The sequence below is a fragment of the Pipistrellus kuhlii genome, unplaced genomic scaffold (genome assembly GCF_014108245.1).
Source record: "Pipistrellus kuhlii isolate mPipKuh1 unplaced genomic scaffold, mPipKuh1.p scaffold_m20_p_8, whole genome shotgun sequence".
In the NCBI taxonomy this organism is placed as follows: Eukaryota; Metazoa; Chordata; class Mammalia; order Chiroptera; family Vespertilionidae; genus Pipistrellus; species Pipistrellus kuhlii.
In genome coordinates, this window is record NW_023425584.1 from 21,628,040 (window position 1) to 21,641,506 (window position 13,467).

The 13,467-nt window shown below is 51.3% G+C and overlaps 1 protein-coding gene across 20 annotated transcripts in view; it reads right to left on the bottom strand.

The window, feature by feature from the left end:
- SH3RF2 (SH3 domain containing ring finger 2) overlaps positions 1-13,467 on the bottom strand; it is a 103,814-nt gene that overhangs the window by 5,391 nt on the left and 84,956 nt on the right. For 16 of the 20 annotated variants that reach the window (XM_036425343.2, XM_036425339.2, XM_045576471.1 and 13 more), the window contains 2 exons: positions 11,687-12,045; positions 9,073-9,369 (listed from right to left, as the gene is read on the bottom strand). In XM_036425343.2, coding sequence (XP_036281236.1) covers positions 9,106-9,369; positions 11,687-12,045 — 623 coding nt within the window. In that variant the 3' untranslated portion in view covers positions 9,073-9,105. Of the gene's footprint in view, positions 1-6,578; positions 6,743-6,853; positions 7,016-9,072; positions 9,370-11,686; positions 12,046-13,467 lie in introns of those variants that run through there. The other 4 variants (XM_045576474.1, XM_045576476.1, XM_045576464.1 and 1 more) reach the window with 3 other exon arrangements.

The following is a 13,467-nucleotide window of genomic DNA, read 5'->3' on the forward strand; positions in this document are numbered from 1 at the left end:
AATACACATCGAATGAACAGCAGCTCTTAACATTCTGTCCCCGGAGTTGGCATTTCTCTTGCTCGCCTGCTTTCAAGCCTTTGTCACACTCTTCCTCCAACTGCCACCACTTCTAGGGCCCCTCTTGTTCACAAGCATCTGGCCTACCTATCTCCCCTCATCTTCCCAACCCCTATGAAGGACTGATCACTTTCCACTCTGCAGGCGAGGAAAGAAAATCTCAGAGAGGTTAGTTAACTTGCTCCACAGTCACACAGCCAATAAGTGGTGGAGCCAGGATTTGAACTCAGGGACATGTGGTTCCAGAACCCACATAACATTTCTCCCTGCCACCGACCATCTTTCAGAACCCGTTTCTCCTCAATGAAGCTCTCCTGGCAACGGAAACCTCCTCGTTGCTCCCACTCTCACTTCTGCCTGCACAGTGCAGCCTCGCTCTGTTTTTGAGTTGTGCCTCCATATCCATTCATTGGTAGTAGCTACCACTCATTGGACACTTCATTGTACCCAAGGCCACGATCAGGTCTGTACATGCATGATCTCCTTTAACCATCCCGAGAACACAATGAGGTGGAGATTCTAATCTCCATGTTACACAAAACAGATTCAGGGAAGTATTGTAACCTTTCCAAGTTTCTTTAGTCATTGGACAAAGGAAATGTAACTAGTGACAAAGCTGGGACAAAACCCCCAAATGATTTGGTTCCAAAACCCAGTCTCCTAGCTATCTAAAATAATAAAAGTGTAATATGCTAATTAGACCAGATAGCCGAATGATCTTCTGGACATCCTTCCGAATGAAGCCGGGACTGTGAGGGCCTAGCCCCTTCCACGAATTTCATGCATCAGGCCTCTAGTCTATATATATGAAAGCCTAAGCCATGGGTCGACTAATGGTTGACCAGTCATTATGATGCTCACTGATCACCAGGGCCAGATGCTCAATGCAGGTGGTCAGTGTGCTTCCATAGCAGGAGTGCCAGTCAGCTGACCCATTGGTGTCAGAGGCCGGGCACATGGCTGGTGAGCACAGCTGAGGCAGTGCCTGCAGTGGAGTGACGGCAAGCCTACCGAGTGGTGGCTACAGGTGCAGCAGGGCTAGGATGAGTGGGAGCAGCGCGGTGCCCGCTTTGGGCTTGGGCTCCTCCTTGGCAGCCTGCCACTTTGTGCACTGCTACATCCCTCAGGGGATGTTGGACTGCTGGTTTTGGTTGATGCCTGTAGGCCATGCCCAGGTATCCCATGGTGCATGAATTCGTGCATAGGTGGGGTTCCTTGGCCTTGTGGTGACTGGGCTGATTTGGGCCATCTCACCCAGTTCCAATCAAGGCCATCAGAGCCAGCTGACCAAGGGAAGGGGCCGTGGGAGGTTGGCTGGCAGGAGGGAGGGGCCGAACTGATGGGGGCCAGCTGGCTGGGGGGTGGGGCCCTGGGAGGTTGGTTGGCCAGCTGCAGGAGGTTGGCTGGCCAGGGGTGGTTGGCTGTGGGAGTGCACTGACCATCAGGGGGCAGGTCCTACATTAAGCATCTGTCCCCTGTTGGTCAGCGGGTGTCATAGCAACCAGTCAACCCATCGTTTGGTTGTTCGGTTGCTTAGGTTTTTACTAGTATATATACAGATTGCTTCTCCCTATCTTTTAAAATTCCAGTGGACTGGGAATTGAGCTACCCCCTCCTGGTATAGCTACCCCCCAAATTCTTTTTGACTGATGCTTTAAAATCTAGTCCTCTGTCGGAGGTCTCCATGATGAAGGTCTAAGCTCTCAAATTTGCCAATATCTAAAAACAACTTGAGCTTATAAAAGAATTCCACTCATAAATAGAATGCTCAAATGGAGTTTCTGGAACTGTGGTTCTGATATCTAAAATTAGCCTTCCCTTTCAAACAGTATGGCCCCTCTGACTGATGGCTCTGCTCCTTGTCCTGGAGGCTGCTGCCAGCGCTCTGGAGCTGTGACTGACATGTCCTGTTCATGCAGTGCAATCTCTGGCTCTCCTAGACAGCAATGGAAACTGCTCTCCCCAAGGAACTTGGGGGAGGCAGAGTGAGGGGGAGGAGGAGGAGCAGGAATCTGGGTATAGCTCTTTGAAGTTGATATTTATTTGACTTCCTCTCTGGTCCTCCAGGTATTTTCACTGTCTCCTTACAGTTTGACTCAAGCTTGCTTTTGCTTAATGTGAGGGTCTCCTGAGTGGAAACGGCTCTCACTCTCCTCTCATGGCCCATGGAAACAACATGAGGGTGGCTCTGGCCTCCAGGACACAGACTACAACAGTCAAACTCTGACATTGCAAATGCCTTTACCAAGTCAGTGGGTCACACTAGCACTTACTCCAACAGCATTAACTGAGGATACACAAGACGGCCTTTGCAAGTGCCTTTTGCTTCTGTCCCTGGGTCTTGGCTGGCATCCTTTTAGTCCTTACCAGGCTGCCACTCCTATCCACCCAGTAGTGACCTTATTTGCATAATTAGCTTGCATCTGTGGGCATGTGTTTACCCCCAAAGGCAATTGCCTTTGAACTCCGGATAAATACCAGCATGGGATACTGGACAGCGTCAGCTCTCGAGCCCTCTTGTTCCCACAGAGAAGATGAAAGTGGGGGTCATTTTGGAAATCATATCCCGTTCTGCTTTTCGAGGACAGGCAAAGCCAGAAATCGACTCATGAAGAAGGAGAGGCCTAGGGAATGCACGACGATCATTGCATTTTGACATCAATGATCCAGAACCACATTGTGAGCCTCAGTTCTTTTTCAATTTGCCCGGCTGAGTCTGGCTGCCCTTGCAGCAGGGATGGATTTGCTTTTTGGAGTTTCTCTGCATAGAGTGTTCTGCTACCTTCCTTCCCACCCCGGCTTCTTGGATGACAAGACCCTTGTAGCTTTTCTGGAGGGCTTGACCCTCTTGAGTTAAACCTCCTACTCCATCCCTGTCTACATTTTCATGCTTGTGATCTCAGCATTACACGCCTGTTTGTCTATCCTCTCCCAATTCAACCTTGTTGTGTGCTTGTAGTTGCCATGGAACAAGAGGCACATGGTGAGATAACATTACAGTTGGGCATAGAGTCCTGGGTTCTAGTCCTTGTTGCCTTGGACAGGTCACTTGAGCTCTGAGCCTTCATCCTAACTCTACAATGGGATAACAGCAGAACCTCCCCTCACTGGGTTGGGTGGGATTTGATGGCATAACGCATGTAAAGTGCTTGGCACATAGTAGGTGCTCAGAAAGTAGTGGCAATCATTGCTGAATGAAGGGTTAGAGAAACATTTTTTTTAAGTCTCCCTTCCATCTCAAAGTACTATGTGACTTTAAGCAAGGCATCAGGACATTCTGAGTCTCAGTTTTTTTATCTGTAGTCTGGGGACAGAAAGAGATATTTCCCTGCATCCTTCACAAGGCTCCTAAGAGAATTTATCATCATCAGCAGAAAGATCTGTTCTAGTTTCAGATTCTGAGGAGCAGCTCTGGTTTCTGCAGTCAGCTCCCCAGAGGTGCCAGGCAGGGCCCTGAGGGAAGCTGCTCAGAGAGCCCTGTACTCAAGCCATTTGGGCACAGCTCCAACCCACACCTTCTTTACTCAGGAGCAGCAAGATCTCTCAAACAGCCGTGCTTGGGAGAATTCTTGTACAAATCCCTCTAAACTAGAACTTCTCAAAACCAGACATGCCTGTGTTTCAAAATCTCAACTCCCAGCAATGAATCAAAGGCTCAGACGCCCAGTGATGGAAGCCAGAGGAGCGTCTGGACACTCAGGTGGGACATGTAAACGCCTCAAATGGCAACATTTGCTTTGACTAGTGTTTGCTGAGCACCACTGTGAATTGCACTGAGGATCCCCTATGGTGCACATGAGGAGAATTTACAAGAGAAGATAGGCATGGAGCTCAGGACAGTGTCTGGGAGCAAAGTGAGGAGGAGGGGAGGAAAGGAAAAGGGGTATAGCAGGTATTATTATTATTTTTAAAGCTAGGTGGTAGGTGTATAGTTGTTCGTTTTATGATCCTGTATCATATACATATGTATAATGGTTCATTTAAAAAGGGAGAAAAGCAGAAAGGGATCCCAAATCCAGAAAAAAGTAATGAGAATCCACTCTCTTTGAGGGCCATGTGTATTTTACCTATCCTGGCTCCCACAGAGCCTGGCCCAGCGTGGGTGATGGATGCCTGCTGTGGAATGAATAGATATATGTATGTATGAATGAATCTGTAATACTCCTTCATGTCCCCCAACCCCCGTCACCTTGATCCCACCTCAGCTACATTCTATTTGTCAAAGTGGAGGCCAGGAGGCAGAAGGGCTTCCTAGGACATTTTGTTTCTGTTCTGGTCTAGGACACAACACGATGACCGGGCAAACAGATGGCTTGATCATTTAACATTGTTCTATTTCAAGCAAAACGTCCTGGCAAGATGGATGCTCAGTGACTCCAACCTGCTACAAAGATCTTTGGAATTAACTCCTCTGGGTTTGGTCCTGCCTGACAAACACATTCCCCAAGCGACTGTCTTTCCTGGTCCCCCGAGAGGCTGCTGCAAGTGCAAACACTCGCTCCTCTTAGCCAAAGGAGAACTGGGGTCTCTACTCTCAAGGAAGAAAAAGGAGAAGCATCAGTGGCAGTGGCTGCTGGCCCGGGAGGGCCCAGCTTGCTAAGCACTTGCTCCCACCTGGAGAGCCTTGCTGGGACTTTGCCACCCTGCCCTCTTCCTGGGAAGGGGGGGTGGGCAGAGGCTGTGGGGCTGGCCTGTGTGGACAGAGGTGGGTGAGACGATGGGGATGGATGCCTGCTCATTGCATTGGAACAAATGACTCCTGTGCCTGCCAAATGGATGCCAGAGGAGCTGAGAAGCTAAGGACTTTGCTCATGCCTGTGAAAGTACCGGCCGAGAAACAGACTGGCGAGCAGGGGCCTGATGGTGACTGCCAAGGGCTGGACAGTGGCAGGGGTGGGGGACAGGAAGGATGCTGGGCTCCACAGAAGCTTCCCAGTCCCTGAGTGACTCTCAGGGCCTTATTCTTTACAACAGGGTGATAGCCAGATATTTAACCGGGTGGATAGGCACTAGCCAATCAGAACACAGGCGGGTTTCATTGCCTGGGTCTCAGCTGCACCTGGCCTTCATCCCTTCGCTGCTGGAAGGTGAGAGTGATGGGGAGGGCTTGGAGGAAGGGCGAGGGTACAGGAGTGGGAGGGGCCTTGGGGAGCTCAGAGCAGCCACGGTTTACCCATCAGTACAGGCCCCTTTCAGTGTTAACAGCCAGTGTGGCCACACTCCTGCTGAATGTCAGCTCTGCTAGAAAGCGCGAGACAGGCTGGCTCAGTTCTCACACTCCGTGTGCACAAGAATCACCAGGAGCCTGTTCACCACACAGATGCGGGTTCCCACCTCGAAACGACTGGGGCCCACTCTCCGAGGTCCACGTGCAGCCCATCATGCTCCCTCACGTGCCCTGGGCCAGCTGCTCTCTAAGGATCCAGCTCTGAGGGTCAGGGGTTTGTAAGCACTTGGAGGTGAAGCCTAGCACACGGTGTGTAGGGGAACGTGGGCAAGTCAGGGGCAGGTCACGTGCCCACGCCAGCCCGGCAGGTCCATTTGGCTGAAGCAGCCTTGGGCCTGGCCCAGGCCCCAGATTGCTGCCGCTCAGGAGGGCAGGCCTGGTGTGATCCTGAATTTTCAAGAGACGTTGGAAGGCAGCGAGCCGTGTCCTGCGTCTCAGCGTCACAGGTAGGGAGGGCATTGCTCTTCGGGCCAGTGGCGGGCAGAGGGTTGTGCTGGTCCCACCAGAGGAGGGAGGAGACCAGCCCTAAGTTTGGGTGTGGATGCCCCTTAAGGAATCCATGTCCTCAAGTTCGAACCTCAGAGCCTGCCCTGGGCAGCTTGCCTGGCACAGAGGTGCCAGGTCCGTCACAGGTCGAGGGGCGCCCTGGCTAGAGACTTAGAGTTTAGGGGGGGAGAAGGGGGAGAGGGAAGGAAAGAGTGGGGGGGGGGGCGGATAGAACTGTTACGGGAGGAAATGTTTGGCTCAGACGAAAGGCGCTGGGGTTCTGCCCAGGATCCCTGGAATGTTCCACAGAGGGGTGGGTTCTCTAAGTGTAAAAGAACGTGCCTGGATCGCTCCATTTACACTCAGTCTCCAGGTGCTTTCCCCCTGCCTGGGACAGCCTTCCTCCTCCCCTTTCTCCGTCTGACTCTTACTTGTCCTCCAAGACCCATGGCTGTGCTATAAGATTGTGCTATAACCTCCATGACTAGGCCACGCTGGTCTTTTAACACCACAGCTCTGGGCGCGCCCGTATTTTAGACTTCCTCACCTGGAAGTCTTCCTCCATGGCTTCTTTCCTCAAAAAAAATTCACGTCTAACATTTGTTACATGTTTGCCAGCACGGCTTAAGGCACGTCATAGTTCCATCTCAGTTAGTCCTCACAACAGCCCACTGAAGCTGCACGGTTATCCTCTCTATGTAAGCAAGCAAGGCCCAGAGAGGTTAGGTGACTTGCCCAACATCACACTGCCAGGAGGTGGTATATGCGAACTTGAACCCAGTCTGTGTGCAACACCTGCCACCACAGCGCCCTGCTGCCTCCCGCGGTCTGCCACCAGCATCCTGGGTTCATGTGGCAGGGTCCCAAGTGGGAGGGGAAGGGAGGTAGCTTGAACTCGGGGGTGTGGGCAGCTATCAGTCTCGCTCTGCCACTGCCTGTGGGTGCTCTTCAGCCTCGGTGTCCTGGGCTCTATAGGGGGGACAGTTACACCTGCTCATAAGGTAGTTGGGAATCATTGCTGTGCTGGGCACATAGGCAATGTCTGAAACGTGTTGACGGGATAAATGATTGGAGGCACCGGTGAGTTGAACTTTTACTTGGAAATAACACCCTCTTGCCTCTTTCAAAACCCCATTTGACTCCACAGAGATGGGATTTGGTTTGAGGCTGGGCATGGTGAAGAGGGCAGGTGGAGTGGGGATGGCCAGCCTTTGGAGCTGTTTAGTTTTCAGAGAAGTAGCCCTAGAGAGCGAGAGGACAATGGGAAGAATATGGTTTCACTTGGGAAGCATGAATTGCATCTGTTACATCCAAACAACCTGCTTGTCAGCCCCAATGGTTAAAAATGATCTGGATCCATTGCTACTGAGTTGGCTGGTCATGCCCTATACTTGCCACTCTGGGTGTAGAGTAGATTGCTAAACTTATCTGGGTGATTTTTTATTTATTTATTTATTTTTATTTATTTTTTATAAAGATGAGTTGTAGGAACTCCTATCATCCCATGTCTCCCTGTCCTTGTGTCTTTCTCCCATTTTTCACATGGGTCATTCAGTGAGGCGTGGAATTGGGATGCTGGTTCTGTGGGGTAGACATGGGTCTGATCCAGGTCTGACACATGTGCACGATTCCTCGATGGGATTATGGTTTTGTTTTTGTCTTATTAGGAGCTGGAAAAGTCTGTGGACGATTCACTTTGTCAAGTGTGTGGGTGGATGTGTAAAGTATGTGTTTTTATACCCAGACCTTGAAGAAGTGGGGATTCTTCAAGAAGGGGGATGTTGTAAGCAGACCTGCCTTTTGTTAAGGGCACCCTGCATTAGCAGCGAATGGCATTGGTGCATTAAAGTGCCCGCATTGATGGGAATGCAGTGAATGTGACGTTTCCTGAGAACAGGCGGGGTCTGACAGCGCTGCCTTAGCCTCTGGGACGCCCTCCTGCCATTGACAAGGCTGCCTGGGTGTCCCGCTTACGTCAGCCCCTTCCTAGTGGGGTCACCTAGTTGTGCAGACTTGCCCTTCTTCTTCGCTTGTCAGGAATGTCAAGGCCAATCTCTCCTCTTTGAAATTCTTTCCTGATGCTTTCCCCCAATCCTCTCTTTCTCTCTCATCATTTCCCTGCTGTCTCTCTCTCTCCAGGATTTTCCTCCCCTTCCTTCTCCTTTTCCTCTCCAACATCCTTTGTCTAGTTCAGGGGTAGGAGACCTTTTTTTTTTTCTGCCAAGGGCCATTTGGATATTTATGACATCATTCTCGGGCTATACAAAATGATCAACTTAAAATTCAGCCTGCTATATTTGGTCAAACATTTAATTAACTCACCCCTAATGCCTCGGCAGGGCCAGACCAAATGATTTCTCGGGCCTTAAACCGCCCTCGGGCCAGACGTTCCCCACCCTTGGCGTAGTCCCTTTGATAGCGGCTTTCCTCTACGATGTGCCCCCACCCGAGCCATGGGCTGGCATCTTCCCACCAATACAGATGCCTTATCCTTTTCAGGGGTCCTCAAACTTTTTAAAGTGGGGGCCAGATCACGGTCCCTCAGAGAGCTGGAGGGCCGGACTATATGAACTACTAATTCCTACTGTAACACCTCGGCTGCGCTCACTGCCCAAAAAACCTGGCGGGCCGGATCAGACTCCTCTGCGGGCCGCAGTTTGAAGACGCCTGCGTGAGACAGCTCGTCTTCCCCCGAGGAGAAGGAGTTAAAGGAGCTAAAGAGCATTGCAACACAAACAGAGTATCTGCCTAAACCCAAAGCCCTCTGCCTACAAGCGATTTGGAAGCTCGCTGTGCCTTCCTGGGAAGGTCAGCCTATGGCTGGATGGCTTGTCCATAGTACCACACGGCACCACATCCACAGCTGCCTGCTCCCTGTTGCTCTCTCGTGTAAGATGGCACGTGGGAAATGGATTGAAAACCTTGCAGCGGGATAAGCATTTGATACTAGGTCAAAGGAGCAACGCCAACACTCCCACCACCACGGCCCACTCCTGAGCAAAGGCCCTTTCTGGACACCACACCGATTCCACACAGAACACAGGCAAGAGCACACACACACCAGGCTGGGGGCAGGGCGGGCAGGATGGTCTCCCACTCTTTGGTCTGAGCAGTGGGCCTTGCTGTGTAGGGTCATTCTTTGGGAAGGCCCAATCTCCCCTCCCACCCAGGACAGGAGTCCCCGCCCCCACCGCCCCTTTCCCAGAGATAACATGGGCAGACCAAGGACCCAGGCTCGAGCACCCAAAGAATGGCAGGACACCCTCAGTGGAGGCAGACTGTATTTAAATGCAATTCACCTCTTTGGGGCCTAGGAAAAGCCACCCGTAGATTCATTTGCTAGGAAACGTGGTCTGTGTGGCGGAGGCGGTGGACACCGGGGGCACGGTCTTGCTGAAAGCCGACTTCCTTCGGGGGTCGGTCTGCTGCCCGGAATGGCAGCCGCTGCGGTGGGCGAATAGGATGGTCATCTCGGGGCCCGAGGGGGCGGCTTCGGGCTGGGACCCCTTGTGGGTGGCGGGATGTTCAGGCTTCCCGGAGGTGCTGTGTTTGGTGGGAGGAGGGCTATAATTCTGAAATCTCACGGTCTTGACTTGCTGTGAGAGGAAGAGGAACAAAGGGACGAAGGTGAGGTGGGAGGCATGGTATTATCCCTGGGACCGGGTCTATGCTGATTCTCCACACGGGGCCTGCCTCACAGCCTCATTTACGTGTTCATTCAAGAACGGCGTGCATCTACTATGCATTGGGTACTCTGCGAGGAGCTGCGAACCAAGAGTGAACACAGTTGTCTTTGACAAAAATAACCACAATCGCCAGGATGGGGGACATATAGATGCTCAATGCAGATGAGTATGAAACTAAAGCAAAAAGGCAGGTATTCAGGAAAGGCTTCCTAGAGGCAGAGCTGGTTCAGTTGAGAACTGAAGATCCATTAGGAATTATCTAGAAGAAATCTGGTGGGCCTGACTGAGCAAGGGCCCGAGGCCAGAGGGGCTGGTCTATTCTAGGAAGTGTCAGTTCCCCTTCCCTCTCTCCTTTCCGCCTACCATAGAGGTCTAACTCAAGGCGCCCCCTTCCTGAGGCCACCCTGCTGATTCCAGCTAGAGAGCCCCCAGGCTGAGAAGTCCTCAGAGTCGTTTGCACACTGGACACCTGTGAGCTGAGTTCAGCCTGCAGAATGTTTGAGAGCCGTAGGAAGTTGGGAGATCACATATCGAAATCAATCTTTTGTACGTCTCTTTAAAAATCAGAGACCCGGCAGCTGGGCCTGAGCCCCATTTTGGCAACAACTGATTAGCAGTCTCTCTCCATAGGGAGGCGTGTCTCCTGTTTGCACAAGCCTGCCTCTCCTTCCTTCCATCTCTCCTGGCCTGTTACCCACCTGCCTGGTGCCCACAGGATTAGCTTTGGTCAGTCCCTGTCTCAGGGCTGAATAGTGTGTTCTGCCTACTGCTCGGGAATGATTTCTTTTTCTCCAGGAAATTTGATCCTGGTGTCCCCCACCAAGAATCCACGTTTCTTTACACTACCAGTGGTTGGCAAACTCATTAGTTAACAGAGACAAATATCAACAGTATAACGATTGAAATTTCTTTTGAGAGCCACATTTTTTAAACTTAAACTTCTTCTAACACCACTTCTTCAAATAGACTCACTCAGGTAGTGGTATTTTGTGGAAGAGCCACAATCAAGGGGCCACATGTGGCTTGCGAGCCGCAGTTTGCCAACCATGGCACTAGACCGGGACCATGTCTAGCAGAGGTCTGGGTACTTGCTGGACGCTTGCAGTTTGAAGGCTGTATCTAACAGCTTGGAGGTGGGGTGGAGGGGGGGGGGGGCGGGGAAGATGGGCAGTTGGGGCCTGGAAGATTCTGACTTACTTGAAAACTAGATTCAGGAAAAACCCCCACTTTCTGACATTTCCATTGGTCAGCACCAACTTTTCCCAAACTCTGTTTTCTACAAACTCAGTGTCAGGAGCATGAGTTTCTGTATTATCGATAGTTCCGGATTCCTCAGCAGACACTTGTGCATCTGCCGTGTGCCTTTGGGTAATGTACCCTAACTCCTTAAACCTCCACGTCCTCATGTTAAAAGGAGGATGACAGTGATAACACTGCTTCTTTAGAGGGCTGTTGTTAGGATGCAATGAGATAGAACACGTGAAGCAATTAGCACGGTCCCCGCCAGGCCATTAGCAGCAGTAAGTGTGTGACAAGAAGGAGCCACATCACCTTTCCAGTTCCGGGGGAATAGACAGTGGCGGCGATGCTGTGATAGTCAAGAAACTAAAAACTAATAAGCATTGCCTAACTTCTTCATGTCCGCATCCTCCTCCCTCCATCCCTCCTGCTTCAAGGACAGTAACAAAATCTCTTCCGTCTGCTAGTGGGAAAAGCCCTGAAGTAGAAAGGAACAGGTTTGACCTCTGCCACAGAGGTCATGGTGACAGTTGTCATAATTGAGTATGACATGAACAATTCTGTGTCAAGCCCTCTGTAAGTGCTATACACATCTTTACTCACTTAATCTCCACCCCAGCCCTATGAGGCTGTTACTAGTATGCTTACTGCCACCATTCTACAGATTACAAAAAAAAAAAAAAAGTCTCAGAAAGGGGAAGTGTTTGGGCCAAAGTCACCAGCTAGTAAGTAGCAGCAGAGCTGGAATTCAAATCCAGATTTCTCTGATGCCTAAGCCATGTTTTCCCCCAAGCCATCTTGTGCCTTGAAAGAAGTGTTTGAAATATTCAGAGGAGATGTGAGGATGCAGAGGGGGCTGCGTGGAAGGGCTCTTCAGAGGCAGTCATTTTGACTTCTCGTCCACTAAGACTAAAATCTCAGGAGCTGGGACCCTGAGCCATGCTGGGGGTCTGAAGAGCCATGCCCCCCAAGGTCAGTTCACACCTACCTTTTCGCTGCTGTTTCTGGAGTTCTCTGGCTTCACCAGGATGGATGGCGGGGCAGACGCAGGCGGTTTGAGGGGAGGCTCACTCTTGATGGGGATTTCCTTGCCTTCCATGATGATGGAGCTGGCAGTCGAGTGGATCCTGGTCTCACTGCCTCTGCTGATGCACGTGAGGGCAGGCTCCCCCGGGGGAGCCGGCTTGGGTCCCATCTCCGCCACCACCATCAAGGGTGAGGAGGAGACCGCCTGTGGCTGGTGGAACTGGAACTGCTGAGGCCGGACGACCATGGTGGGGCTGCGTCTGAGGGAGCCCACCACAAGGGTGGGGATCCCTGACGGGATGGGTCTCTGCAGGGATCCATCTGGGGAGTCACATGACAGAGATATCAGCAAAGGGGTGGGGGTGGGGGGAGGAGGGACGGGGTCGGGGGTGGGGCAGCAGGCTGGGTTGGGGCTGGTTGAGCAGTGTGTCCTGATATCCCAGAATAGTTAAGTGCTTTCTCAATCTGACCGCACGGACATTCTCTCAGGGTCTTTCCAAGGTGACCTTGTTCTTTTTTTAGTGCTGTTTGCTGATGCTGACAGCAAATAACCAGCTAGCTGAATGTTGGGGGCGGGTGTCTGAAGGTATGTTACTCTTCTCTCTCTCTCTCTTCATATTTCTCTGTCTCTCTCTCTCTCTCTCTCTCTCTCTCTCTCTCTCTCTCTCTCTCTCTCTCTCACACACACACACACACACACACATTCTCACTCCTACTCTCTCCCTCCAGACCTTTAAGATGGAAAGTGAAGAAGGTAGACCTAGAGACAGTTTCAACAGAGGTGTGCAGACCAAAGAGGAAACAAAAGCCAGAGAATGAGAGAAAATGAGAAGAGAAACTGAGAAACACAAGTGTCAACTGAGAGGGAGGAAGAGAGGGAGGATAGGAGGGGAGGGGATTCCTGCCAGCTACTTGCAGAATATGCTAACAAAAGCTTTAGCTCCCTGGTGGTGGGATTGCTTTTAGCTGGGCTTCAGGGTGGGTGGGGGGATACTGAATGAGAGGGTGTGCAGGCGGATGTGGCACCAGATGGAAGCAAATCTGGAAAGGTGACTCCAGAGGGAGGTGTGTGTGGCTGAGCCTGGCAGAGCCCCTGACACTGGAATCAGATCTCCCAGGGAGCCTGGGACAGCTCCATGCCCTCAGCCCCCTCATTTGTAAACCGGAACTAATAGCAGTGCCCCATAGGGCTGGCGAGATAATTGTGTTTTATGATGTGTTCAAAGTGTTAGGGCCGTGCCTGGGACTTAATAAATGGCCCATGATTGTTACACATCATTTGTGGGCAAAGGATAGCGAGGTCCTCCCAGCTGGTGTGACTTAGTGTTTGAGTGTTGACCTATGAAGCAGGAGGTTTCAGTTCGATTCCTGGTCAGGGCACATGCCCAGGTTGCTGGCTGATTTCCAAATGTGGGACAAGCAGGAGGCCACCAATCAATGAGTCTCTCTCATCATTGATGGCTCTGTCTTTCTCCCTTCCTCTCAGAAGCTAATAAAAATAAAAATAAAAATAATAAAAAAATGCAAGGTCCAGGAGTTTGGTTTTGCCCCTTCCCTAAGCTCTTTTCTCTTTGTTAACAGAGGTGATTCCCTCTCATTAAAAAGCTATTCTGCTCACATGCCCTGGAGACATGAGCTCCTGATTATTCCTGTAGGTTACTGGGGAATAATCAGGAGCTCATGGCACTCGGGGGGCAGGTGGGAGAGACCCCCCTGAGAAGCATTGTGGCCATTTCTCCATAA